The 27,925-nt window shown below is 37.3% G+C and overlaps 1 protein-coding gene across 3 annotated transcripts in view; it reads left to right on the top strand.

The window, feature by feature from the left end:
• RAVER2 (ribonucleoprotein, PTB binding 2) overlaps positions 1 to 27,925 on the top strand; it is a 104,071-nt gene that overhangs the window by 8,941 nt on the left and 67,205 nt on the right. For all 3 annotated transcript variants that reach the window (XM_024764752.1, XM_024764751.1, XM_024764750.1), the window contains exons 2-3: positions 11,584 to 11,650; positions 27,227 to 27,696. In XM_024764752.1, coding sequence (XP_024620520.1) covers positions 11,584 to 11,650; positions 27,227 to 27,696 — 537 coding nt within the window. The remainder of the gene's footprint in view (positions 1 to 11,583; positions 11,651 to 27,226; positions 27,697 to 27,925) is intronic.

Here is a 27,925-nt window from a genome sequence, read left to right as displayed (position 1 = left end):
TGAAGGTTTCTGTTAAACTTTTGTTACCACCTGAATGCCGAGATAGCATTAGAATTCACTGTATTTGTTTGAGCCTGTATTTGCATGCATATTCTTTGCCTCTTCTCCTGCCATCCCCTTTCACCCAGCTCCAGCCCGCCCCACCCTATCCGCTTTGCCCCGGCTAATCCGTTTTTATATCTTTCTTTAACCCACTACAGTGATTATCTGCTTCTAGTTCCCAGCTTGCCTTTATTTCCTGAACTTTGGATCTTGTTACCCTCAAGTTCAGCTGCTGGCTTTTGACTTCAGATCAGTCTCCTTCTCTCTGAGTTTATACCTTGTTCGTTTTTTACATCCTGATCTAGAGTAGAAGTAATGGCAATAAACAAGAACATGTGAATCTGGGAAATTTTAAATTTTGAAATAATCACAAACTTACAGAAAGGTCGTAAGTACTGTACAAAGAACTTTTTTCCCCTAAACTGTTTGAGAGTGAGCACTGACCTACTCTCTATCAACCTGAGTACTTTACTGTGTATTTGCTACAAATATGGACCTTCTCTAGCATAAACACATCACTACCATCAAACTCAAAATACTACCATCAAATCTACAGATCGCATTTAAGTTTTGCCAGTTTTCCCATTCATATCTTTTATAGTGAAAGGATCCAGTTCAGAATCATATATTGCACTTAGTTGTTGTGTCTTTTTAGTCTTCAGTCTGGAATAACTTGTCTTTTCCAGCCTTGACCCTTTTGAAGATTACAGGCCAGTTACTTTATAGAGTGTCCTTCAATTTGGACATTCTATATAATTGGATTAGTTCTGCATAATTAGACTCAAGTTAGGTAACCTTGGCAGGAATATCACAGGGTGATGCACGTTTTAGATTTGTCCCATTGCTGATAAAGTTAACTTTGATCCCTCTGATTGACTTTTATTAAAGTGGTATCTGCCAGGCTTCTATAAGCAAAGTTTTTCCCTTTGTAATTGATAAGGATTTTTGAGAGGAGATACTTTAGTTAAGACTGTATAAATATTCTACAGGCATACCTCATTTTAGTGTGCTTTTCTTTATTTGCTTGTCACAGATATTGCCTTTTTTACAAATTGAAAGTTGGTGGCAACCCTGCATCAAACAAGTCTGTCGGCACCATTTTTCCAACAGCATTTGCTCACTTCATGTCTCTGTGTCACATTTCGGTAATTCTCACAATATTTCCAACTTGTTCATTATTATTATATTTGTTACGGTGATCTGTGATCAGTGATCTTTGTTACTGTTGCAAAAAGAGTATGATGTGCTGACAACTCAGATGACGGATAGCAATTTTTTAGCAATAAAGTATTTTTTAATTAAGGTATGTACTTGTTTTAGACATAAAGCTACTGCACACTTAATATACTATAGTATAAGCATAACTTTCATATGCACTGGGAAACCAAAAAATTTGTGTGACTCACTTTATTTTGATATTCACTTTATTGCAGTGGCCTGGAACCAAACTCACAATGTCTCTGAAGTATGCCTGTATTCCCTTTCTAGTGTTCAATTTATTGATTTATAATTTTGTATCAAAAGTAAACTCTTGGTTTCCTATGTTGTTCAACGGTTTATGCTCCATTACTATCATTACTTACCTTGATGCTTTAATTGTTTTACGTTTGGACAGTGGGAGCTTCTTTAAGCTGGCTCCTATGTCCTCTTTTTAAATAAACTTTTTGTTTTGGAATAATTTTAGATTTACAAAAGAAGTTACAAAGAGAGTACATAGAGTTCCTATATATTCTTTACCCAGTTTCCCCTAATGTTAAATCTTGTAACCAAGGTACACTAGTCAAGACTAAGAGATTACATTGGTACATTATTATTAACGGAACTGTAGACTTTGGATTTGATTTGTTTTTTTCACTTATGTCCTTTTCCTGTTCCAGGATCCAGTCCAGGGTACCACATTGCATTTAGTTACCACATCTCATCTCCTCAATTTCCATTCTGCATCAGTTTCTCAGTCTTTACTTGTCTTTCATGATCTTGATAGTTTGGTCAGAACATTTTTAGAACACCCCTCGGGTTTGTATGATGTTTTTCTCATGGGAGATTAGGGTTATGGAATTTTGGGAAGAATTCCACAGAGGCAAAGTCCACTTCTGATCATGTCGTTTCATGGGGTACATGACATCAATATGACTTTCACTGGTGATGTTAACCTTGATCATTTCCTTAAGATGATGTCTGCCACATCACTCCTCTGTAAAGATACTATTTTTCCCATTCACTGTTCTTTAGAAACAAGTCACTAATTCTAGCACACACTTAAGGGAAAGGTCTTTTTTTTTTAAATTAAAGTATAGTTGATTTACAATGTTATGTTAGTTTCAAGGGTACAACATAGTCATTCAATATTTTTACAGATTATACTCCATTTAAAGTTATTATAAAATATTGGCGGGCTTCCCTGGTGGCATAGTGGTTGAGAGTCCACCTGCCGATGCAGGGGACGCGGGTTCGTGCCCCGGTCCGGGAAGATCTCACATGCCACGGAGCGGCTGGGCCTGTGAGCCGTGGCCGCTAGGCCTACGCGTCCGGGGCCTGTGCTCCGCAACGGGAGAGGTCACATCAGTGAGAGGCCCATGTACCACAAAAAAAAAAAAAAAAAAAAAAAAAATTGGCTATATTCTCCTGTGTCATATATTATATCCTTATATATTTTTTCCATAGTACTTTGTACCTCTTCATCCCCTACCCCTATTGTGCCCTTTCCTGTGTCCCTCTCCCCACTGGTAATCTCTAGTTTGTTCTCTATATCAGTGAGTCTGTTTCTGTTTTGTTATATTCATATTTTGTTGTATGTTTTAGATTCCACATGTAAGTGATAACATACAGAATTTGCCTTTCTCTGACTTATTTCACTCTGCATAATACCCTTCAGGTCCAACCATGTTGTTGCAGGTGGCAAAATTTCATTATTTTTTATGGCTAATACTCCATTGTATATATATACACACACCGCATCTTTTTTATCCATTCATCTTTTTTTTTTTCTTGCTGTACGCGGGCCTCTCACTGTTGTGGCCTCTCCCGTTGGGGAGCACAGGCTCCGGATGCGCAGGCTCAGCGGCCATGGCTCACGGGCCCAGCCGCTCCGCGGCATGTGGGATCTTCCCAGACCGGGGCACGAACCCACATCCCCTGCATCGGCAGGCGGACTCTCAACCACTGCGCCACCAGGGAAGCCCTATCCATTCATCTTTTGATGGACACTTAGGTTGCTTCTATATTTTGTCTACTGGTCCTGTGTACTTTTGACATGTCCCTGTCATTCACTGAGCACTTCCCTTTGCTTTTGACACAATACGCTGTTGCAGCTTCTGTTTTACTTTCTGTGCTTTAGCTCTTGAATCATCCATTTCATGAGAGACTGAATGCTTGTTTTCCCCCAAATTCATATGTTGAAGCCCTAACCCCCAGTGTGGCCGGGGGTCTCTATGGAAGTAATTAAATTTAAAGGAAGTCATCAGGGTGGGTCCCTGATCTGATAGGATTATTGTCATTGAAGAAAAGACACCAGAGAGCTCTCTTTCTGCTGTGTGCCTCACCCCCAGCCCAACCCCGATGTATGCAAGCACCAAGGAAAGGCCATGTGAGGGCATAGGGTGAAGGTGGCCATCTACAAGCCAGGAAGAGAGATCTCAGCAGAAGCCAGATCAATTAGAACCTTGATCTTGGAATTCTAACTTCCAGAACTGTGAGAAAATTAAGTTTCTGTTGTCTATGATATTTTGTTATGGCAGCCCTAGATGACTCTTATAAAGCCTAGTTTCTTTTAGGGGAAAATGCTATTAAGAAGCCAAGATCTGGGAACTAGATGTACTCATTGCCATCGAGATATCACTGCTGTCCGTTCCTCTTAGTAGGCAGAGCTAGAGAATATATGAGTGTATGTATGTGTGTACACACATATATTTACACCTCTATCTGTCTGTCTATTGAAAGGAATGAGTTCACACTGATATATCACATTGCAGTCTAACTCTGTAGAGTTCTTTCTAGTTTTCTCCCATTCCGTGTTTGTTACTTTTCTTTTTTTTTTTCTGACAGTGAGAATCCCGGTGTTCATTGTCCTTAATATATTTACTTATTTGAACAGCCCTTCTTTAAGTGATCCATCTCCCATCACCCCTGCAGGTGACTGTGCCCTCCCGCATGCAGACACCCACCTCATCCAATATAAGCTCCATCCTTCTGTACTGGGCTGTTCCACTGGCCAGAAGGCTTCCTCACCTTGCCTGAGTTCTGACTCTCTGTGCTGGGGTTTCCTTCTGGGCAGATGTCCTCCTCCCCTTGCTTGAGCTCTGAAACCTGTGGTATGAAATAAGATATTTTGTGTAAAATACGTGTAAGGGTACAGTAAGTGATATCTATTATTAGTGGTGTCGTGGCAGGCAGAATTTAGAAATGGCCCCCCAAGATTTCTAATCCATGGAACTGTGAATGTGATAAGGTATCACATGTGTGATTGTTACATTACATGACAGAAGGGGATGTTTGCAGATATAATTAAGGTTACTACTCAGTTGACTTAGGGGTATCAAAAGGGAGATTATCCCAGTGAGCCATATCTCATCATACTAGCCCTTTAAAAGCAGAGCGTTTTCTCCAGCTAGTAGCAGAGGGAGAAGTCAGATGATCTGAAGCACAAGAAGGGTTTGATGCACTGTTGCTGGGTCTGAAGATGCAGGGGGGCCACATACAAGGATTTTAGAGCAGTCTCTAGATGCTGAGTGTGGTCCCCAGCTGACAGCCAGCGAGAAAATGGGGACTTCAGTTCTACAATTGCAAGAAACTGAATTCTGCTAACTGCCTTAATGAGTGGAACTGCATTCTTTCTTAGAGCCTCCAGATAAGAGCCCAGCCTGCCTCAGCCCTTGATTTTAGGCCTTGAGAGACCCTAAGCAGAGAATGCATTTGAGCCTGCCAGAACTTTTGACCTATAAAACTGAGAGATAATAAATGGGGATTGTTTTTTTTTTTGGGGGGGGGATTGTTTTAAGCAATTTAATTTGTTGCACAGCAATGGAAAACGAATACAGTATTACATCCGGGTGTTATTGGAAAGAAAAAACATTTGTGTCAGAGAAAAGGAGATGGTGATTTCTGTAGGATTATTCTTTGGGAGACATGGTTATGTAAATATATCTCCTGGGGATATCTATAAGCAAGAACTGCTCAAGGAGAACCTCTTACTGCTAGATATATAATATTCATTAATTTGAGGTATGTAAATATTTTCTTTTAAAGAAGAAGTGAGTTATGTATTAGGTTAGTGTAAAGAGAGTAATTGTTTTTTTCTTTTTGAGCAGTTTAAACGTATTGGTTTATGTTCAGATTGTAAAATAATCTTAGAAAAAATACTGTATTGGAGTTGCTAAAGGTAATATGTAGAAACAAATATTCATGCACTTAACAAATATTCAAGGTCTGGTTTTTGCCAAACGTTGGAGACTTTTTTACGAACAAGGCCAGATACATGCTATTTGCTATCAATAAGCCTACAATCTAATGAAGATACAGATATAAGCAGTTAAAATACGGATGATAGGTGCTATAAGTGTTGCGATGGAAAAAGTAAAAAATGCTATGGGAGCACAAAAGAAAGATACCTACTCCACACCTGAGAGATTCAGAAAGGCTTCTTAGAGAAACTCATTTAAGCTGAAAACCAGGGAGAGAGAAATTAACTAGGGGAAGGGAGAGAAAGGGAGACGTGAGGAATATTCAGAGTGGTAGTAACAAGATATATCAAGTCCTAAAAAAAAGAAAAAGCATGGCCAAGAGTTAGGGCATTGTGGCTAAGGTGTAGAGTTTGAGAGGGGTAGTGATTCAATATAAGGCTAGCACATTAAGTAGGACCAGATGATTGTAAGACATTTAAGGAAGTTTGGATTTTTTTTTAAGGTAAATGAGGATCCATTGAAATATTTAAACAAGGGAGTGATGCTTTCAGATTTCTAGCTGTCAAAAAGTAAAATTATGTTGTTTTTATCTCCCAAACTTTGTTCTTAGCCTGATCTCTGTCTTAAGGTTAGGAGGTCAGTGATGCAGTAAGCATTAGGAATGCGATGGAAATGAATAGTTCATAGGTTTTATTTTCGTATTGATGATACTTAAGATATAGTATTCATTGTGTTTGCTCTAAGGTCTGTCAACCTGGGTTTGAATCCCAGATTCGTTACATACTGTCTATACAAGTCCCTTCTCTAGGCCTCAATATCCTCGGCTTTAAAATCGATAATAACATCCAGCTTTAAAATCCATATCATGGGTTTGTTAGGGTTAAACAAAGTTATTTCAATAAAGGGCCTGAGAGAAAGTAAACATTCAATAAATTATTATACTGCTAATAAAAAAGCTGAAAGTTTACTAAATTTTTTTTTAAGCCAAGTCAAAATATTCCCCTGGCAAAGAGTAGGTATTCAAAAGAACTTTCCAGCAAAACAGCTGTATTGAAAGCTGTTAAAAATTTAGCCAAGTTAAAATTGACACTGCATTTACTCAGCCAGTACCACGAAATGTATCATATGATGGGCCTTGTGTTGGGCCCAAAACAGTATTATCTGGTGTGTAACATTCAAATGCAGTTCTGAGCAAGCAATAGCTTGTACAGGTGTGGAGCCCGGGAGAGAAATTTGAGGCGGAGATAAAAATTTGGAGATCACTGGCATGAAGATGGGACTTAAGTCATCTCAGTAGATGCAGAAAAAGCATTTGATAACATTTAACACCCATTCATAATAAAAACTCATAGCAAACAGGAATAGAATACAAATTCCTCAAACTTAAAGATTATCTAGAGAAACCAAAAGCAATCATGTTCCATGGTGAAATACTGAAAAATTTCCCTTTGAGATTAGGAGCAATACCAGAATCACTTCTATTCAAGATTGTACTGGAAATTATGGCTAGAATAATATGGCTAACTCCAGCTGACTAAAAACTGATAAGTGAAAGAAAAAAATTTAAAAACTTGGAAGACAAACTATCGTATGACCTTGGGTAGGAAAGGATTTCTTAAGGCACAAAAAACAGAAATTCTAAAGGAAAAAGCTGATACATTTGGCTTCATTAAATGAAAAACTTCTCTTTACCAAAAGTACCCACAAATAAAATGACAGACCACTTACTAGGGGAATACATATATAATATGCTTCCCAACAAGGAATTAGTATCCAAAATATTAAAAAAAAATTCTACATGTCAATATAAGAAAACATAGGGCTTCCCTGTTGGCGCAGTGGTTGAGAGTCCGCCTGTCGATGCGGGGACACGGGTTCGTGCCCTGGTCTGGGAGGATCCCACATGCCGTGGAGAGGCTGGGCCTGTGAGCCATGGCCGTTGGGCCTGCATGTCTGGAGCCTGTGCTCCGCGACGGGAGAGGCTGCAGCGGTGAGAGGCCCGTGTACCGCAAAAAAAAAAAAAAAAAATAGTATAAACAATAGAAAAATGGGCAATAAAGATAAGTAAATGTTTATCAGAAGAGGAAATAAATGGTAAACAAATATGAAAAATACCTGTATCAGAGTTCTTCTGAGAAACATTATATATAAAATTTATATTAATATGTATTTATACTATATACATACATAGAGAAATTGATTGATTGATTGTGAGGGCTGGCTAGTCTAAAATCTGTGAGGTATACCAGCAGGCTAGAAACTCAGGCAGGTGTTGATGCTGCAGTCTTGAGGCAGGATTTCTTCTCCAGAATACCTCGATTTTTCTCTTAAGCTCTTCAGCTGACTAGATGGGGCCCACCTGCATTATCCAAGGTGATCTCCTTCACTTAGAGTAAACTGATTGTAGATATTAACCATATCTAGAAAATACCTTTGCAGCAACACGTAGATTACTTAAGAACTGGATTCTGGAGCCAAGTTCACACACAAAACTAACCATCACAATGCCCTGCCTTATTAATCAAGGGAATGCAAATCAAGAGCACAAGGAGGTATGATTTTCTATCCACTAAATTGACAAAACTTAAGTGTCTGATGAGACCAGGCATTGTAAGGACTCCCATATACCATCGATGGGAATGTAAACTATAACAATCTTTCTGGTAAAGAAGCTGGCCCTTTCTTGTAAAGACGATCCTTTGCGTATGTATAGCCCAGGAATTTCCCACTTTCAGAAACTTTTGCACAGGGACACCAGGAGATACGTAAAATTTACAAGAAGGTGACAGTAGTTTAATAGCAAACAGTAGCAAAATAGCAACAACCTGGAAACAAATCAGATATTCACTGATAGAAAAATAGATATGTAAACCATACTAAAATCACAGAATGGAACGTTAAACCATAGTGAATAAATGAACAGTAGCCATGTGGATCATGAGTGAATTTTAGAAACATAATATTGAGTATAAAAAGCAAGGCAAAGAAGATTAAAAATAGCATAATACCATTTTTATAAAGCTCAGAAACAAACCAAAACAATGTATTATTTGGGGATACAAAGCTGCCTGAGGACCCCAGCTATGGGGGATGGGCTAGTGCAGGAAGGCATAGTTAGATGGAACAGTGTTGCCAATGTCCTAGTCTTTAAGTTTGGTGTAGAGCTCCTGGGTGCTTATTTCATTATTATGCCTCATAATATATGTTACAGATAATCCTTTTGTGTTATCAAATCACTTACAATTTTAAAAGAACATAAATAAAAATATTTTTTTCATTCCAAAAAAGTGGAATTTAAAAGCAAAGTGCTTTAATCTATGAAAGCCCTTTTTAGAACATAAGTCTGCAGAGGGCTTGGAAGACAGTGTGATTCAAGTTTAAAACTAAGGCTGGGTTTCATTCAGGAGGAAGTCCACACCAGCTAGAACAATGGTTGTTTGACTTTTGGGGGGTTACTAACAGACTGTTTTGAGTTGAAAGCTATTAAACCTCTCCCCAGAAAACATTTCATATGTGGTAAACTTTTCATTTAATTCCAGGGGGTGATGGTGAATCGGGTCTGGAAATAGGTTACTAAAGCTATCTAACAATTACCAATTTCGATGAGCTCATCTTACTGTAAGAAATGTGTAACTGATATTGCTAGTCAGAGGACAAAGTATTTGCATCAAAGGTGCAACTTCATTCCTTAAAGTTAGCTTGTAAGTTGAATGTGTCATAAAACTAGATTAGAACAGGGAGACATAATTTTAGTCCTTTTGGTTTTGTGTGGTGTGGAGCACAGTAGAATTTTGGCAAATGGTCGTTAGGACTCTCTTTCAGGTTTTAAGTTTTTAATTTGGCCAACTTGCCGAGGCTCAAGTTGAGGGGTGACCCACTTTTGCCTGGGTCAAGGCAACCAGGGCATGGAGAAAAATAATTGTTTTTTTCTTTGCAAGAAGCTTTGTAAAGTTTCCCAGTTGGCAAAATCTGTATTCCACGTCTGATACATAGGAAAGCTGTGGTTAGAAATATGGGTGTTTTAAAAATAAAATTTCCAACTTGCAAAATGCATCTTTGAAAACTTAGGTGGTTCTGTTAGCTAAATGAGTAATATAACATGTCAATTGTTTACGGAGACTTGATCAAGTGAAGAGCAGTATCATGTTTTCTTTATCTGGCATTTGACAGCTGTTAACTAGTGAAATGAGAGATTAAAGTTTGTGCAACTAAAAGCACACACTGGATCCTTTCAAACAAAACTGTGTCACCTTCTATATAAAGTATAATATTAAATTAGCTGATTGGCAAAATATATATGGTATACTGCTGAGAGAGTTATGTTTACTTAATGAGCAATACACTGTTGTTTAAGTTCAAGAAAATTTTGAAGCTTACAAGACAAAAAATTACCATAGCAGTAATATATAAACGAATCTGTATGTTGATCATATTACTATGTAATTCATCAAACAATATTTTACACAATTGATAAGTATATATATTTTAAAACATTTCTAATATGACTGATAAAGAATACTAAATTATCACCTTTACCTTTCTTATCTTTCTTATCTCAAAGATGATTGTCTTTGTTTCACCCAGCACTATTTTTATACTTTGCCTATTATATCAGTCTCCCCCACTCCCTTACGTTGGATTGAAAGAGAAAATGTTTCTCAACTTGTAACTGTCCTCTTACTTATTTTCCATTTCCATATGATCACTTATTTGGACATTGTGGTGTTGGTTTTATAACTAACTGTGGTAGTATACTATTTCAGTTAATCCTGGAAGAAATAAGGCAGTATAGCATAGAGGGTAAGAGTGTTGTCCCTAGAACCAAGCCAATTGGTGAATCTATACTCAGCAAATTACTGAGTGTAAGCTTTGGCAAGTTACTTGAATTTGCTCTGCTCTGGTTTCCTGATTTTTTAATGAAAGGAGTAAGTTCAGTGTTCTGGTACCTAGTAAAAACTAAATGAATGTTAACTATAAAAATATTAGTAATAAGAATTATTATTATATTACTGAATTAATTAGTTTAGGTTGCAAACTTAACATCCTAGCATTTATGTCTGTTTAGTGTATTCATTTGTAATATAGAACAGGTTGGCTGTACCACTGTCTTACCTGGGGTCCAAATGTCCACTTATGTGATAGTTCAATTCCTTTAAAAAATAATAACTACATCGGTTGTATATTATGAGTAAAATTTTCAAGGCTTAATATCAAGTCAGTGACAAAATAAATTATATTCACTTTAATGTTTATGTGAGTGCCTAGTATGCTCAAAGCAATATATATAATATACAGATAAATATAGTTCTTGTACTCAAGTATTATCAGTTTAACAGAAAGGTTTGGAGAAATACAGAGGAAATATACTGTATTTTCCCAGGTGGATGGAAGTTATGATATCACAGTTTAAAAGTTCAGACTGGATTAGTAATAGAAACTGAACAAACAAGAAAGCCAGTTTAAACATCTTGGGGAGCCAAGGGGAAATAAATTGGACTACATACCATACCTTGGTGGTTGTTACTTGTTTTCATACCCAGGGATCTCTAAATTAGGTTTTAATTTATATTTATTTCTTCTACATGCTGGTATTACCATCTACAGGTGTAACACTTGTTAGAAACTCAGTATGTAGAACACAAGTAGAAACATTTCTTATTATTTGTGTAAGAGAGGCATAAATAAAGTATGACCGTTGTTAGCACAGTGGTGGGAGGGGTGATGTTCTGTGGAAAAGAATTGGAAAAATGTTCATGGAAGAACATTTGAGCTGGGATTTCAAAGGAAGCATGTGATTCTAGATGAAGTTTGGGAGCTGTAGTGGTATGTTTGCCCCATGCTAGATCGAGGTATCAGCGTAATTCAGAATGAGGATTGTGCATGGTATACTCACGAGAGAATGAGTGTTCATCTGAGCAGGAATATGGGCATGTGTAGGGATATATTGGAAGATGTATTTGCAGAGGTAGGTTGGTGCCATATCTGGTGGGCCTGAATGCCTTTAATTTAAATAAGTGATGGAGATCCATAGAAGAGTTTTTTACATGGGGGATGGTGATGGTAATGGTGCTCGGCTGCTACAGGTGGATCATCTACTAACTGCATTCATGTGTTTATTGAGTTCATGTTTTGTCTCTTTCAGGAAGTTCATGATTTATTACAAGACTATGAGTTAAAGTATTGTTATGTGGACAGAAATAAGCGAACAGGTAAGATTTCTGTTCTAAGCGTCTGATTTTAATTCTGCAGGTTGTCGTTATAGAGCAAAAAAGCTAAGTGTCTTTTTATTCTTAAGCTAATCTCTGAAATTCTTAAGCATTAAATTATATATATGTTACTTAATTTATTTTCTGAAGGTAATATTATTCTAAATTTTAATCACATAAATTAATATAATATTGGTGGCAGCCATTTGGGGGAGCTCATTCTACCACATGGACGCTGGTGCTGGTAAGCACCATTTGGAATCCTCCCTCTAGGTTATTAGTGCCTGACCTGGCCCTGCTGGGTCACTGCTGGGATGCATCAGGCCAAGCAACTAACAGGGTGGGGACACAGCCCCACTCACCAGCGGCCAGGCTGCCTTAAGACCCCTTGAGCCCATAGCAACCAGAGGGGCCAGGACCCAGTTCCACATACCAGTGCATAGGCACTAGCCCTGGGAACCCCAGGGCCCTGCATCCGGAGACCACAGGACCCAGCTCCAGCCACCAGTGGGCAGGTACCAGCCCCAAGACTCCCCTGGGCTCTGGCCCTGCCCACCAGCAAGCTGGCTCTAGCCTCTCAACCAGACTCACACACCAGTGGGCAGGTACCAGCCCCAGGACATCCTGGGCTCCAGCCATATACACCAGTGGGCAGACCCAAGCCCCAAGACCACCGCAGCCCCGCAGCCTGTCATGGCAGGACACAGCCCACTCACCAGCAGGCCGGCACCAGCACTGAGACATCTTGGGCCCCTCAGCCAGCTTCCCCAGAAAGCAGCCCCACCTACCAGGTAATCTCACAAGCTTTAGGACACCTAGGACTCTGCAGCCAAATGTGTTAGGAACCGGCCCTGCATACCAGTGGGCTAAAACCAGCTCAAGGACACCCAGGGCTCTGTAGTTGGATATCCTGGGACCCAGCCCCACCTACCAGTAGTCGGACACCTGCTCTGGGATCCCGGGCCCTGCAGCCAGAGACCCCAGGACACAACTCTGCCTATCAGTTAGCCAGCCAAGCCCCAGAACCCAGCTTTACCTCCTGGTGGGCGGGTACTAGCCCTGGGATCCCCGGGACCCCAACCCTTCCCACCAGTGGGCAGACACCAGCCTCAGGACCACCACAGCACTGCAGCCTGCCCTGTCAGAATCTAACCAACACAACAACAGGAAGGTTAAAAGACAAAAGTAGTAAAATCATTTATATCTGAAATGTGTAGTTAAGGGACACACAAAACCAAAAGATGTAAAATATGATGTCAATAACAGTAAATGGGGGGGAGGGGAGTAAAATGCAGGGTTTTTAAAATGCATTTGAAATTAAAACAGCAAATTAAAATAATAATATAGAGATTTATACATAAAAACCTCATGGTAGCCACAAACCGAAATTCTGTAATAGATATACACAAAAGAAAGAGAAAGAAACCTAAACATAACACTAGTCATCAAATCACAAGGGAAGAGAACAAAAGAAGAAAGGAACAAAAAAGTTACTACAAAAACAATCCCCAAACAATTAACAAAATGGCAATAAGTACATACCTATCAATAATTACTTTAAATGTAAATGGACTAAATGCTCCAATCAAAAGACATAGAACGTGTGAATGGATACAAAAGCAAGAACTATACATATGCTGCCTACAAAAGACTCACTTCAGTTCTGAAGGCACACACAGACTTAAAGTGAGGGGATGGAGAAAGGTATTCCATGTAAATGGAAATCAAAAAACAGCTGGAGTAGCAATACTTATATCAGACAAAGTAGACTTTAAGTCAGAGACTGTAACAAGAGACAAAGAAGGACATTACATAATGATCAAGAGATCAATCCAAGAAGAAAATACAGCAGTAATAAAGCAAATATTAATAGACATAAAGGGAGAAATTGACAGTAACACAATAGTACTAGGGGACTTTAACCCCTCACTTACATCATTGGTCAGATCATCCAGACAGAAAATAAGGAAACACTGGTCTTAAACAACACATCAGATAAAATGAACTTAACGGACTTCCATCCCCAAACAGCAAAATACACATTCTTTTCAAGTGCATGTGGAACATGCTCCAGGACAGATCACATGCTAGGCCAAAAATACGTCTCAGTAAATTTAAGAAAACTGAAATCATATCAAGCATCTTTTCCAACCACAACACTATGAGACTAGACATCAACTGCAAGAAAAAAATTGAAAAAAACATAAACACACATGTGGAGGCTAAACAAAATGCTGCTAAACAACCACTGTATCATTGAAATCAAAAAAGAAATTAAAAAACTCCTAAAGACAAATGAAAACACAATGATCCAAATCTATGGGATGCAGCAAAAGCAATTCTAAGGAAAGTTTACTGAGATGCAAGCCTACCTCAAGGAACAAGAAAACTCAGGAACAACCTAAGCTTACACCTAAATGAACTAGAAAAAGAAGAACAAACAAAACCTAGAGTTAGCACAAGGAGAGAAATCATAAAGATCAGAACAGAAGTAAATGAAGTAGAGAGACTAGGAAAACAATAGAAATGATCGATGAAACTAAGAGCTGTTTCTTTGAAAAGGTAAACAAAATTGATAAACCTTTAGCCAGATTCATCAAGAAAAAAAGAGAGAGGGCCCAGATCAATAAAATCAGAAATGGCAAAGAAGTTACAACTAACACCACAGAAATAACAAAGGGTCATAAGAGATTACTGTGAACAACTATATGCCCATAAAATGGACAACCTAGAAGAAATGGACAAATTCCTAGAAATACACAAGTCTCCCAAGTCTGAACAAGGAATAAATAGAAAATATGAACAGACCAATTACCAGAGCGTTGAAATTGAGTCAGTAACAAAAAACTCCCAGCAAACAAAAGTCCAGCACCAGATGTGTTCACAGGTGAATTCTACTAAACATGTAGAGAAGAGTTAACACCTATCCTTCTGAAACTATTCTAAAAAATTGCACAGAAAGGAATACTTTTGAACTCATTCTACAAGGCCAGCATCACCCTGATAACAAAACCAAACACACCACAAAAAAAGAAAAGTACAGGACAATATCACTGATGAACATAGATGCAAAAATCCTCAACAAAATATCAGCAAACTGAAATCAACAATACATTGAAAGGATCATACACCATGGTCAAGCAGGGCTTATCCCAGGGATGCAAGGATAGTTCAATATCTGCAAATCAATCAATATGATAAACCATATTAACAAATTGAAGAATAAAAATCATGACCATCTCAATATATGCAGAAAAAGCTTTAGACAAAATTCAACATCGATTTATGATTAAAACTCTCAACAAAGTAGGGACAGAGGGAACAAACCTAAAAATAGTAAAGGCCATATGATAAGCCCATAGCTAACATCATACCCGATGGTGAAAAGCTGAAAGCATTTCCTCTAAGAACAGGACCAAGACAAAGATGCCCACTCTCGCCACTTTTATCCAACATAGCACTGAATGTCTTAGCCACAGCAGTCATACAATAAAAAGAAATAAAAGAAATCCAAATTGGAAAGAGAGAAGTAAAACTGTCATTGTTTGCAGGTGACACACAGTACACATAGAAAATTCTAAAGATGCCACCAAAAATTCATCAATGAATTCAGTACAGTTGCAAAATACAACATTAATATGCTGAAATATGTTGCATTTCTATACACTAACAATGAACTATCAGAAATTAAGAAAATGGTCCATTTACCATAACATCAAAAAAACAAAAACAAAAAACAAACCTAGGAATAAATCTAAGGAGATTTACTCTGTACTTGGAAAACTCTAAGATACTGATGAAAGAAATTGAAGATGACACAGATGGAAAGATAATACAGTGTTCATGAATTGGAAGAAGTAATATTGCTAAAATGACCATACTACCCAAGGCAATCTACATATCTAATGCCATCATATCAAAGTACCAATAGGATTAGTCACCGAAGTAGAACAAATAATTCTAAAATTTGTATGAAAACTCAAAAGACCCCAAATAGCCAAAGCAATCTTGAGAAAGAAGAACAGATCTGGAGGTATCATGCTCCCTGACTTCAGACTATACTACAAAGCTATAGTAATCAAAACAGTATGGTACTGGCACAAAAACAGACACATAGATCAGTGGAACAGAATAGAAAGCCCAGAAGTAAGCCCAGACATTTATGGTCAATTAATCCAATACAAAGGAGGCAAGAGTATGCAGTGGGGGAAAGACAGTCTGTTCAAAACATGCTGAGAAAAATGGACAGCTCTTGTGAAAGAATGAAATTGGAACATTTTCTCATACCATACACAAAACTAAACTCAAAATGGATTAAAGACCTAAATGTAAGACAGCAAACCATAAAATCCTAGAAGATAACATAGGCAGAACACTCTTTGACATAAACTGTAGCAATATTTTTTTGGGATATCCCTCCTAAAGCAAAGGAAACAAAAGCAAAAATAAACAAATGGGACCTAATTAAACTTAAAAGCTTTTGCATAGAGGAGGAAACCACTGACAAAATGAAAAGACAGCCTACTGAATGGCAGAAAACATTTGCAAAGGATATGACTGATAAGTGATTAATATTCAAAATATATGAACAGCTCGTACAGCTCAATGTCAAAAAACTGAACAACCCAACTAAAATGGGCAGAAGACCTGAATAGACATTTTTACAAGGGAAACATACAGGTGGCCATCAGGCCCCATGAAAAGATGCTCAACATCACTAATCATCAGAGAACTACAAATCAAACCCACAATGAGGTATTACCTCACACTTGTCAGTATGACTATTATAAAAAAAGAGTACAAATAACAAATGTTGTCAAGAATGTGGAGAAAGGGACTCTTGGGCACTATTGATGAGAATGTAAATTGGTGCAGCAACTATGGAAAATAGTACGGAGGTTCCTCATAAAACTAAAAATAGAATTACTGTATGATCAGCAACTCAACTCCCGAGTAAATATCTAAAGAAAGTGAAAACACTAATTCAAAAAGATACATGCACACCCCAATGTTCATAGCAGCTATTTACAATAGCCAAGATATAGAAGCAACCTAAGTGTCCATCAAGAGATGAATGGATAAAAAAGAAGTGGTACTATGTACAATGGAATACCACTCAGCCATAAAAAAAGAAAGAAATTTTGCCTTTTGCAACACATGGATAGACCTGTTTATAATCTATAAACATTTGAATCACTATGATGTACACCTGAAACTAATATAATATTGTAAATCAACTATACCTCAATAATTAGGCAAAATAATGAATTTGCATTGGTTTTTAAAAATATAAATAAATAATATTACTACAGCTTTATGAATTTTTATAATGAATGTTCTAATGTTATATGTTGTAACATTTTAATGAGCGATTTTTATATGTTAAGTATCCTTCAGTTTTAATAATATATTACTGGACTTAGTAAATTATGTGGTTTGACCTTTAGTTATACAAATTGGGAAAATCGTTTAATTTTTCTGCACATTAGTTTTATATCTGTGAGATTAAAAGCCTAAACTAGATTACTTTCTTTGTGTACATACGATATGTAGATGTTTAAAAACATCTCTTTGAGATGATAAAAAAATAAGAAAATGTATGGAGGATGATATAACCATTATATATATACTGACTCCCAAATTAGCAAATGTTTTATTGAAGTATTTTATGCTTTTAAAATGTTTTTTGTAAGGGGTGGATGAAATGGGTGAAGGAAGTCAAAAAGTACAAACTTCCAGTTATAAAATAAAGACGTACTGGGGATGTAATATATAAGGATGGTGACTCTTTGTCACAGTTAATAATACTGTGTTGCATATTTGAAAGTTGCTGAGAGAGTAGATCTTGAAAGTTCTCATCCCAAGAAAAAAAGTTTTAACTATGTATGGTGACAGATGTTAACTAGAATTACTGTGGTGACTATATCACAATATATAAAAATATCAAATCATTATGAGAGACTTCCCCGACAGTCCAGTGGTTAAGACTCCATGCTTCCACTGCAGGGGGTGTGGGTTCAGTCCCTGTTCGGGGAACTAAGATCCCACATGTCATGTGGCTTGGCCAATAAAAAAAAAATCATTATGTTGTACACTTGAAACTAATGTTATTTGTCAATTATACTTCAATTTAAAAAGTTTTTTTTAAAGTATTTCTTGTCTTTAAAAATATTATATACATGCTAGAGCCCTAATGTAGTACTACTGAATGAATACCTCTGATAGTATGGTCAGGAATTCTGCATTTATTTTTTCTGACTTATAAAAAAATTGTAAAAAAGACATTATAGTTAAAGATGAAATTAAGTTCCTACCCCTCTCTGATTCCATTTCCTCCCTCCCTCTAATGATTAATTGTGGTAATCATTAGAGCTGTTCACAAATTCTTTTTCTTTTTCTTCTGGTCATGAGGTAAGATAGTGCTCCCTTGTTCCCCTTTGAAGTTACCAATGGACATGTGATTTGCTTTTCGATTAATGAAGTGCAGTGGAAATGGCATGTATCCACCTCCAGGTGGAAGATTTCAGAGCTAGCATGTGATTCGCTGCTCACCCCTCCACTTGCTAAAGTGATTAAGGAAGGTTATAGAACCTCTTTAAACATAGTCCCAGAGTGACTATAATGAGCAAAGCCTCCTTCCTTCCTTCCTTCCTTCCTTTCAGCATGGGATATGCAGCATGAAAAGCAACAAGAAAAAAAAACCCCTTTTGTTAAGCCATTGAAATTGTGGAGCTGTTTCTTGCCAAGGCATCCCATCTAATGCCTGAAATTTTACTATATGTAAAATTAACAGTGTTGTATGTGGTGTTTTTGAAAGCTAAATGTAAATGGCATTCTACTGTATTTTTTCATTTAGCAACTTGCTTTTTTTTTCTTAACCTCTATTTTGTTTTTTGGATCTTTCCACGTTGATACTTATAGCTCTAATTCATTGATTTAAACTACTACATATCATTCTGTCCTGTCAATTTATTACCATCGATAAATCTGTTCATTACTGATAGGCATTTAGGAAGCTTTAACTTTTCCAGCATTTTAAATAATGCTGCAATGAATATGCTTTTACTTGTCTTCTAATATACATTGCAACTGTTTCTCCACAAGTGAATTACTGGGTTTGTAGGTTATGTACAACTTCAATGTTATAAATATTGATGAAGGCTTTACAGCTGGGAATGGTGCTGTTCCTACCAGTGAGGATGATAGACAGCATAATTGGTGGTTGATTAGAAGGAGTATTCAGAAGTGTTTTGTCTCAAGAGTGGAGAAAACTGACTCTAGATTAACGATGCTAAAAATTTTAAAACAAGACCAGAGAGGATCAAGCCCGTTCCTGATAACCACAACCTAGAACAAAACTCAAGGATATTTATATGAATACAAAAAATTCCAGTACCCAGCAAGGTAAAAATTTACAATGTCTGGTATCCAATTAAAAATTACCAGATATGGCAAAGAAGCAGGAAAATACAACCCATAATGAGGAGAAAAACCAATCAATCAAAACTGACCTAGAATTGAAGCAGATGAATTAATGAAAATGGACATTAAAACAGTTTTTATAACTGTGTTTCATATGTACAAGAATTTATAGTAAAAATTGAACATATTAAATAGAGGATGGAAGATATTAAAATATACTTAACTCACACTCTTAGAGGTGAAAACTACAATGTCCAGGATGAAAAATGGGATGGGTGGATGGGATTAACTAGCAGAGTGGACATTGTAGAGGAACAGATTAGTGAATGTGAATACACAGAAACAACAAAAATGAAGCAGAGGAAAAAAAGACTATAACACATGAACAGAGTATCAGTCAACTTTGGGCCAACTTCAAGAGTCCTAATGGTGGAGTAATGGAGTCTCTGTAAGAGAGAGCAAGTAGTACAGTAAAAATATTTAAAGAATTAATGGCTGAATTTTTTCCAAATTTGATGAAAACTCTAAACCCAGAGATCCCCAAAGTTTAACCAACCTCAAGCACAAAAACACGAAAAAAACTACAATAAGGTACGTTTGTAATCAAATTGTTTGCAATTAGTAATAAAGAGAAAAATCTTTAAAACAGTGCCCCCCAAAAAGGGCATATTATTTAGATGGAAAAAGATAATGATGATGCATGTTTATTGGAAACAATGCAAATGAGAAGGCCATGGGGCAACACCTTTTCTTTCCTTGCTGAAAGAAAAAAAGATCACCATAAAATTATTAAGACATTAATGAAAGGAATTGAAGACAAACGGAAGGTATTCCATTGTCATGGGTTGGAAGAATTAATATTGTTAAAATGTCCACACTACTGAAAGCAATCTACAGATTCAGTGCAATCCCATCAAACATTCCATTGGCATTTTTCACAGAAGTAGAATAATCCTTAAATTTGTATGAAACCACAAAATACCCTGAATAACCCAAGCAGTCTTGAGAAAGAAGAACAAAACTGGGTGCATCACACTTCCTGATTTCACACTGTAATATAAAGCTATCGTAATCAGTATGGTATTGGCATGAAAACAGACACATAGATCAATGGAAAAGAATAGAGAGCCCCGAAATAAACCCCCACATATATGGTCAATTAATTTAGGACAAAGGAGCCAAGAATATACAATGGGAAAAGGATAGTCTCTTCAATAACGGTGTTGGGAAAAATGGACAGCCACAGGCAAAGGAATGAAATTGGACCACTATCTTACACCGTATACAAAAATAAACCCAGAATGGATTAAAGACTTGAATATAAGACCTGAAAACATAAAACTCCTAGAAGAAAACATAGGCAGTAAGCTTCTTCCTATCAGTCTTGGTGATGATTTTTTGGATTTGACACTAAAGCAAAGGCGACAAAAGTAAAAATATACAGGTGGGACTACATCAAACTAAAAAGCTTCTGCACAGCAAGGAAAACCATTAAAATAAAAAGGCAGCCTACTTAATGGGAGAAAATATTTGCAAATCATATATTTCATAAGGGGCTAATATCCATAATATATAAAGAACTCATACAACTCGATTGCAAAGGAACAAACAGTCTGATTAAAAACCTGGCAGAGGGGCTTCCCTGGTGGCGCAGTGGTTGAGAGTCCACCTGCTGATGCAGGGGACACGGATTCGTGCCCCGGTCCAGGAAGATCCCACATGCCGCGGAGCGGCTGGGCCCGTGAGCCATGGCCGCTGAGCCTGTGCGTCCGGAGCCTGTGCTCCGCAACGGGAGAGGCCACAACAGTGAGAAGCCCGTGTACCGGAAAAAAAAACACAACAAAACCTGGCAGAGGATCTGAATAGACATTTTTCCAAATTAGGTGTATAGATGGCCAACAGACACATGGAGAGGTGTTCAGTATCACTAATCATCAGGGAAATGCAAATCAAAACCACAATTATATATCACCTCACACCTGTTAGAATAGCTATTATCAAGACAACAAGAACTTAGTGCTGGAGAGGATGTGGAGAAAAGGAAACTCTTGTGCATTGTTAGTGGGAATGGAAATTGGTGCAACCACTGGAAAACAGTATGGAGATCCCTCAGAAAATTAAAAATGGAACTACCATTTGTCCAGCAATTCCACTTTGGGCTATTCACCTGAAGAAAACGAAAACAGTAACTCAAAAAGATATATGCACCCCCATGCTCATTGCAGTATTATTTACCATAGTCAAGACATGGAAACAACCTAAGTGATTGCTGATGGATGAATGGATAAGGAAGATGTGGTGTATATAGACAATGGAATATTATTTAGCCTTAAAAAAGAATGAAATCTTGCCATTTGTGACAAGATGAATGGGCCTTGAGAGCATTATGCTAAGTGAAATAAGTCAGAGAAAGACAAATACTGTAGTAGGACCTCAGTTATAGGTGAAATCTAAAAAAACCAAAAAACAAAAAACATGAGCTCATAGATACAGAGAACAATTGGTGGTTGCCAGAGGCTAGGGATAGGGGTTGGCGAAATGGGTGAAGGGAGTCATAAGGTATAAATTTCCGTATAAAATAAGTCATGGGGATGTAATGTATAGCATGGTTACTATAGTTTGTTTCTCTGTTTGATTTGACCGTACCGGGTCTTAGTTGCGGCACACAGGATCTTCATTGCTGCATGTGGGATCTTTAGTTGCGGCATGTGGGCTCTTAGTTCCGGCATGCAGGCTCTTAGTTGCGGCATGCATGCAGGATCTAGTTCCCTGACCAGGGATCAAACCCGGTCCCCCTGCATTGAGAGCACAGAGTCTTATCCACTGGACCACCAGGGAAGTTCCCAGCATGGTTGCTATAATTAATAATACTATAGTGCATATTTGAAAGTTGTGAAGAAAGTAGATCTTAAAAGTTCTTATCCACCCCCCCAGCCCCACAAATTTTTGTAACTATGTATGGTGATGGATGTTAACTAGAATTATGGCAGTGATTATTTCACAGTATATACAAATATTGGATTCATTGTACGCCTGAAACTAATATAATGTTATGTCATTTATACGTCAAAAAATCCCACAGAATTATTTACCCACCAAAAAATATCCTTTAAAAATGAGCGTGAAGATGTTTTTCAGTCATATAAAAGCTGAAAGAATTCATCACCATCAGACCTGCATTATAAGAAGTATTTAAAGAAGTCCTTTAATAAAGCATGGAGAAAATGATGCTGGATGGGAATCTGGATCTACACAAAAAAGTGAAGAATACCAGATGTTGTCTTTACGTGTGTAAAGACTGTTTTATTAATATTCAGATCTCTAAAAGATAATTGTTTAAAGTGAAAATAATAACACTATATTGTAGAGGTTATAACACATGTAGGAATAAAGTGCATGGCAACAATACAAAGGTTGGGAGGGGAGGAATGGAAGTACACTGTTGTAAAGTTTTTAGATTATACACAAAAAGACCAGTATCACTTCATGGTAACTGTTAAGGTAAAGATGTATACTACAAAGCCAAAATCACCCACTAGAATAATACAACGAAGAAACTCAGTAATTGTATTAAATGACATTGCCTTGGATTTCAGGAGCTATGGTGGTATTTGAAGAAACAGATAATAATTAATAGATTAATAAAGGATGGCTACAGTTATAAACTGTGACCTTAAAACCAGAGCTCTCTGTTATAAATAAGAAGAAATAATTGTATTAAAATAGGATACATTAAGGAAAAAAGTTTTTGCATGCTTGCCATCAAATTTGTCCCAATAATAAATTAACTAATGGAGCAAGCAATGGCAAAAGGATAAATAAAATTGTGACTTGTGAAAGGATTGGGACCAATCGTCGAATATTAAAATTTTGGTAGGAAAATGGAAACAGAACTAATCTCCAAATCCCTTATAGCCTTTTCTCTGTAGAGTGACATCTTTCACTTCCACAGAGTCAATGTGAGAAAATTGGACATTTTTTTTTTAGAGAATTTATGGCCTTGCAAAGAAGTGGAAGAAGCTATAGAAGAGAATCAATGACCTCTTTTTCCTACTGCCTGGACTTTTAAATTTGCTTCATTATGTTATCTAAATTCTACCATCAAATGTCTTATTTGGGTTGTGCCAATGCAGATACCTGAGGGAAGGAAAATAAGAAGTTGTCAGTTTTAAAACGTACTAGTTAATCTATGCAGTATACATTCATCCATTCAGTTGACACTTACAGATCCTCTACTGTGTGCCGGGCACTGTGGTAGCTGATGGAGATATATTCATTAGGAATTTAGGGAGCTCACAGTTGATAGGATAGCAGGCATCTAAACAAATAGATTATAATAAAGTGTGATGTGTGCAATAATCCATTCAATGTTCAAAATACAGAGGTATAATAAAACAAGGGTTAACTCTAACTGGAAGAGAACATCAGGGAATGCTTCCTGGAGATCCTGATGCATTAACCTCTGGGCTGGCTTTGAAAGCCAACTAAAAGGTTTGAGTGGCTGAAGATATTGGGAGAGATCGCGTAGGCAGGGGAATTACATGTGTAACATATAGATGCTTGAAACAAGTTGCGGTCTAGGGAGCTACAAACAACTCAGTGTCGTTAGAGGATAAAGAAATGTGGTGGGGAAGGGAAGTGTGGCAGTTACTGAGGCTGGTGTCAGATCAAAAGGGCCTGGTAGGCAACCTGGGTAAACTTACATATTCTAATTCTTTGTTGGGTTCTTTTGAATTTTTTACACACTCAAATGTATCATTCACACAGGCTTTATTTCTCTCCTCTTAACCCTTGTGTCTTTTACTTCTTGGATTTGTCCTACTGCACTGGCAAAGACCTTCATTCCATGTTAATAAAACTAGTGAGACAAGAGCCCTTATCTTATTCCCTATCTCAGAGTAAATGGTTTTGGCTTTCACCGTTAATTTTGATGTAGGTTCCTTATAGACATTCTTTAACAGATAAAGGATGTTTCCTTCTTTTCCACTGATTGCCAAGAATTTTTATCCTGCATGGACTTTGAATTTTATCACATATCTTTTCTTGCATCTACTAAGATACTCTGTGATTTTTCTTTTCTGTGCTGGTAATGTGGTGACTTATATTGATTGCTATTTTATTTATTCATTTATTTATTTTTACATCGTTGTTGGACTGTGGTTGCTTTGCAGTGTTGTGTTGGTTTCTGCTGTGTGACAGGGTGAATTGGCTGTGTGTGTGCACGTGTCCCCATATACCCTTGATTGCTATTTTAAAATAAAACTAATTTTGCATTCCTGAAATAAACCAAACTTGATCATGGTAAAAAAAAAAGTGGCCTGGTAGGACATGATAACTGCGCTGAGGCTTGGCTTCATTGGTGATACCAAATGATTGCATTTTAGGCAGTAAACAGGCACAATTAAACTTTTGTTTTTGAGAGATCGCTTTATTGTCATTGTGGAAAAAGAAGAAAAGCTAGAAGAATGAAGAAAAGAGGATGAATTCAAGACCTATTTGGAGGGTAGAATTTGAGGATTCCTTTTATGTGGGAGTTAAAGGAGATAGGGTCTAGGGTAACTCCCAGGTTTCTGATTTGTGAGTTGTGATGCTAGCAACTGAAATAGAGAATAAAGGAAGCTGAACAATGTTGGGATTTTAGGGGAATGGCAGGGAGAGGATGAAGATTGTGATTTATGTTTGGTCATGTGTGAATAAGTACGTGGATATATGTGGAACTGAGGACTAGAAACGTAGATTTAAGAGTTAACAGGGTATAGGAGGCTTTCTGGGAGCCCCCAGCCTAGCCATTTTGCTCTGTTTAATTGCTTCCATAGCCCTCATACTTCCTCTTTGATAACATTACACCTGTAAACTCTCTGTCAAATCTCTATCATCCTCTATTGGATTGTGAGGTCCTTGTTGAAAGGGATCTTATTTGTTTTGTTCACCAACTCCTTTCCAGTGCCCAACACAGTACCTGGTACATGAGACTGAATAAATGGGCATGGACATGAGTGCCCAGGGGAAGAGGGCACAGAGAAGAGAGGATGGCTCAGGGCTACTGGGTACAGTCATATGGCTGTCACTGTGTGTGACTCTGCCAAGAAGCAACCTTAAGGATTACCACCTTACATACGTGTATACAATGGAATATTACTCAGCCATAAAAAGAAACGAAAGTGGGTCATGTGTAGAGACGTGGATGGACCTAGAGACTGTCATGCAGAGTGAAGTAAGTCAGAAAGAGAAAAACAAGTATCGTATATTAACGCATATATGTGGAATCTAGAAAAATGGTACAGATGAACCGGTTTGCAGGGCAGAAACAGACACAGATGTAGAGAACAAACGGATGGACACCAAGGGGGGAAAGTGGGAGGGGTAAAGTGGGATGAATTGGGAGATTGGGACTGACATATATACACTAATATGTATAAAATAGATAACTAATAAGAACCTGCTGTATAGCACAGGGAACTCCACTTCGCTGTACAGTAGAAACTAACACAACATTGTAAAACAGCTATACCCCGATAAAAAAGAAAGGATTACCACCTTACAGTTGTGAGTGGTGTGAGTGGAGAAAAATCTAGCAAAGGAAATGGAAGAAGGAGAGCTTGGACAGGTATGAAGAAAATCAGGAAGGACTTTATCAAGGAAGTTAAGGAAGGGAATGGTTAACAGTTTCAAATACCCAGAGAATTCAAATCAAACATGAGCTGATGAGCTTATGAGCTGGTATAGGAAACATAACCAGTATTTACAAATCGTTGTTGGCTTGTTTGCTGGTTTTAGCAAAATATCATTAAATGGTATTCTGTGTCAGCATAAGGGAAGAAAGGCATAAAATCAAAGTAACTCAAGTTCTTTAAAAGGGTTTATTGGAAACCAAGAGATATTCTCTCAATAAGTGGAGCAAAGCCATTTTTCCCCCTTAGTGTTGGAAGAGTTAGCTATTCCTTTGTAAGTAGTTTCCTTGTATGTGGAGATCATGTTAAATGAAAAATGTGTTTCTTTAAATGTTAAAGTGTGGTGAGATGCTCAGTCTGAGAGCTGCGTGGGCACTAAGACCAGCTGAGGGAAGAGCAGATTGAGTGAAATGACAGGCAGGACTGTCCACACTGTTTAAATTCTTCTTTCTCTCTTGCTTTGTACATATTTGCCACGTTGTTATCATTGAATTTGGGTAAGCTAGTTGCTCATATGGAGCAACTCCACTGTGTGTTCCAGAGCGGGAGAGAAGAGGGAGAGGTAGGAAGGTTGAGAGAGCGGTGTGTTTGTGGTTTGTCCTGTGTTGTTTCTTTTATTTGGGGTTTTAAATTTTTCATATAATATTGCTCAAAAATCTTACCAGATACGCATGTCTGTGTGATATTTCATTGATTTAGAACTTTATAATTGTATCATGTTTTAGATTTTACAAATTGTCATGTGTATTTGTTGCTTAATGCTGGAACAGCTTCATTAGGTAGACAGGACAGATTTTTTCATTTTGGGGGGGTTTGTTTTACCAAAGATTCAAAGTTAAGCTACTTGTCAATATCTTAATAATCCTGTGATCTTTTCATACCATATTATTCATCCAAAAAGCATACCAAACTGTGTGTGTGTGTGTTTGTTGTTTCAATGTAATTAATTTTATTTTAAGGAAACATATACATGAATTGGAGAATTGTCTTCCTCTGGGCATTTTGGTGTCTTTTTGCTCTGCCTTTGTTTTTTAGGTTCTTGTTATCAAATAGGGTCCTTTAGAACTCTCTGAGAAGAAATAAAAGTTCATAAAATTTTGCATCACGTGTTAACTGAGGAAAAATATCAAGTCTGTATGTAGTTTGAAAAGATTACCCACCCGACCCCACCCCACCCCACCCCCAGAATATTGTGGTATCTTAGAGTGGAGCTCCTAATATAATTTGTATACTGTTTGAGTTACTGGTCATGAAATTATTTAAGTGAGGGTGTCAGCATTTAAAAATAATGAAATAGAATAGAAAATATCAGAGTGCATTGCACATGATAGAAGTGTTATCTCCTGATACTTTTGTTTCGGAAATATATATATGTATGTATGTACTGAGGCACAGGTATAAAATGTATTTCCTTACTGTGGGTCATGGTCAGAAAAGCTTGTAAACACTGGCTCAGAAAACTCTCGTTCATTTTATCTTCTTCCAGCTTTTGTTACATTATTGAATGGAGAACAAGCCCAGAATGCAATTCAGATGTTTCATCAATATTCATTTCGAGGAAAAGACTTAATAGTCCAGCTCCAGCCAACAGATGCTTTGCTATGTATTACCAACTTGCCCACTTCTTTTACGTTAGAAGAGTTTGAAGAACTTGTTCGTGCTTATGGAAATGTCGAGAGATGTTTTCTGGTCTACAGTGAAGTTACTGGCCATTCCAAAGGCTATGGATTTGTGGAATACATGAAAAAGGACTTTGCTGCAAAGGCTAGATTGGAGCTATTGGGTAAACAGTTGGGAGCATCAGCTGTCTTTGCACAGTGGATGGATGTTAATCTCTTGGCCGCAGAGCTCATTCATTCTAAGTGCCTTTGTATAGATAAACTCCCTAGTGACTACAGGGATTCAGAGGAGCTGTTGCAGTTTTTTTCCAGTATCCATAAACCTGTGTTTTGCCAGGTATGTATTTTTAAGTCATCATTTGCAATATTTAAAAATACCTGCATATGTATCTGCATGCACTCAAGTATTTTTTATACCTATGTAAATATCACAATGGATAATCTAATTCTAATTGAGTCTGTAATGAACACTTCAATATGATGGTACATTTTATCTATTTATTTATTTTGGTAAATTTTATTTTATTTTTATTTATTTTTGTATTTATTTATTTATTTTTTTTTTT

This window comes from Neophocaena asiaeorientalis, unplaced genomic scaffold (genome assembly GCF_003031525.2).
Source record: "Neophocaena asiaeorientalis asiaeorientalis breed wild unplaced genomic scaffold, Neophocaena_asiaeorientalis_V1.1 scaffold135, whole genome shotgun sequence".
NCBI classification, from domain to species: Eukaryota; Metazoa; Chordata; class Mammalia; order Artiodactyla; family Phocoenidae; genus Neophocaena; species Neophocaena asiaeorientalis.
This window is presented reverse-complemented; position numbering and strand designations above follow the sequence as displayed.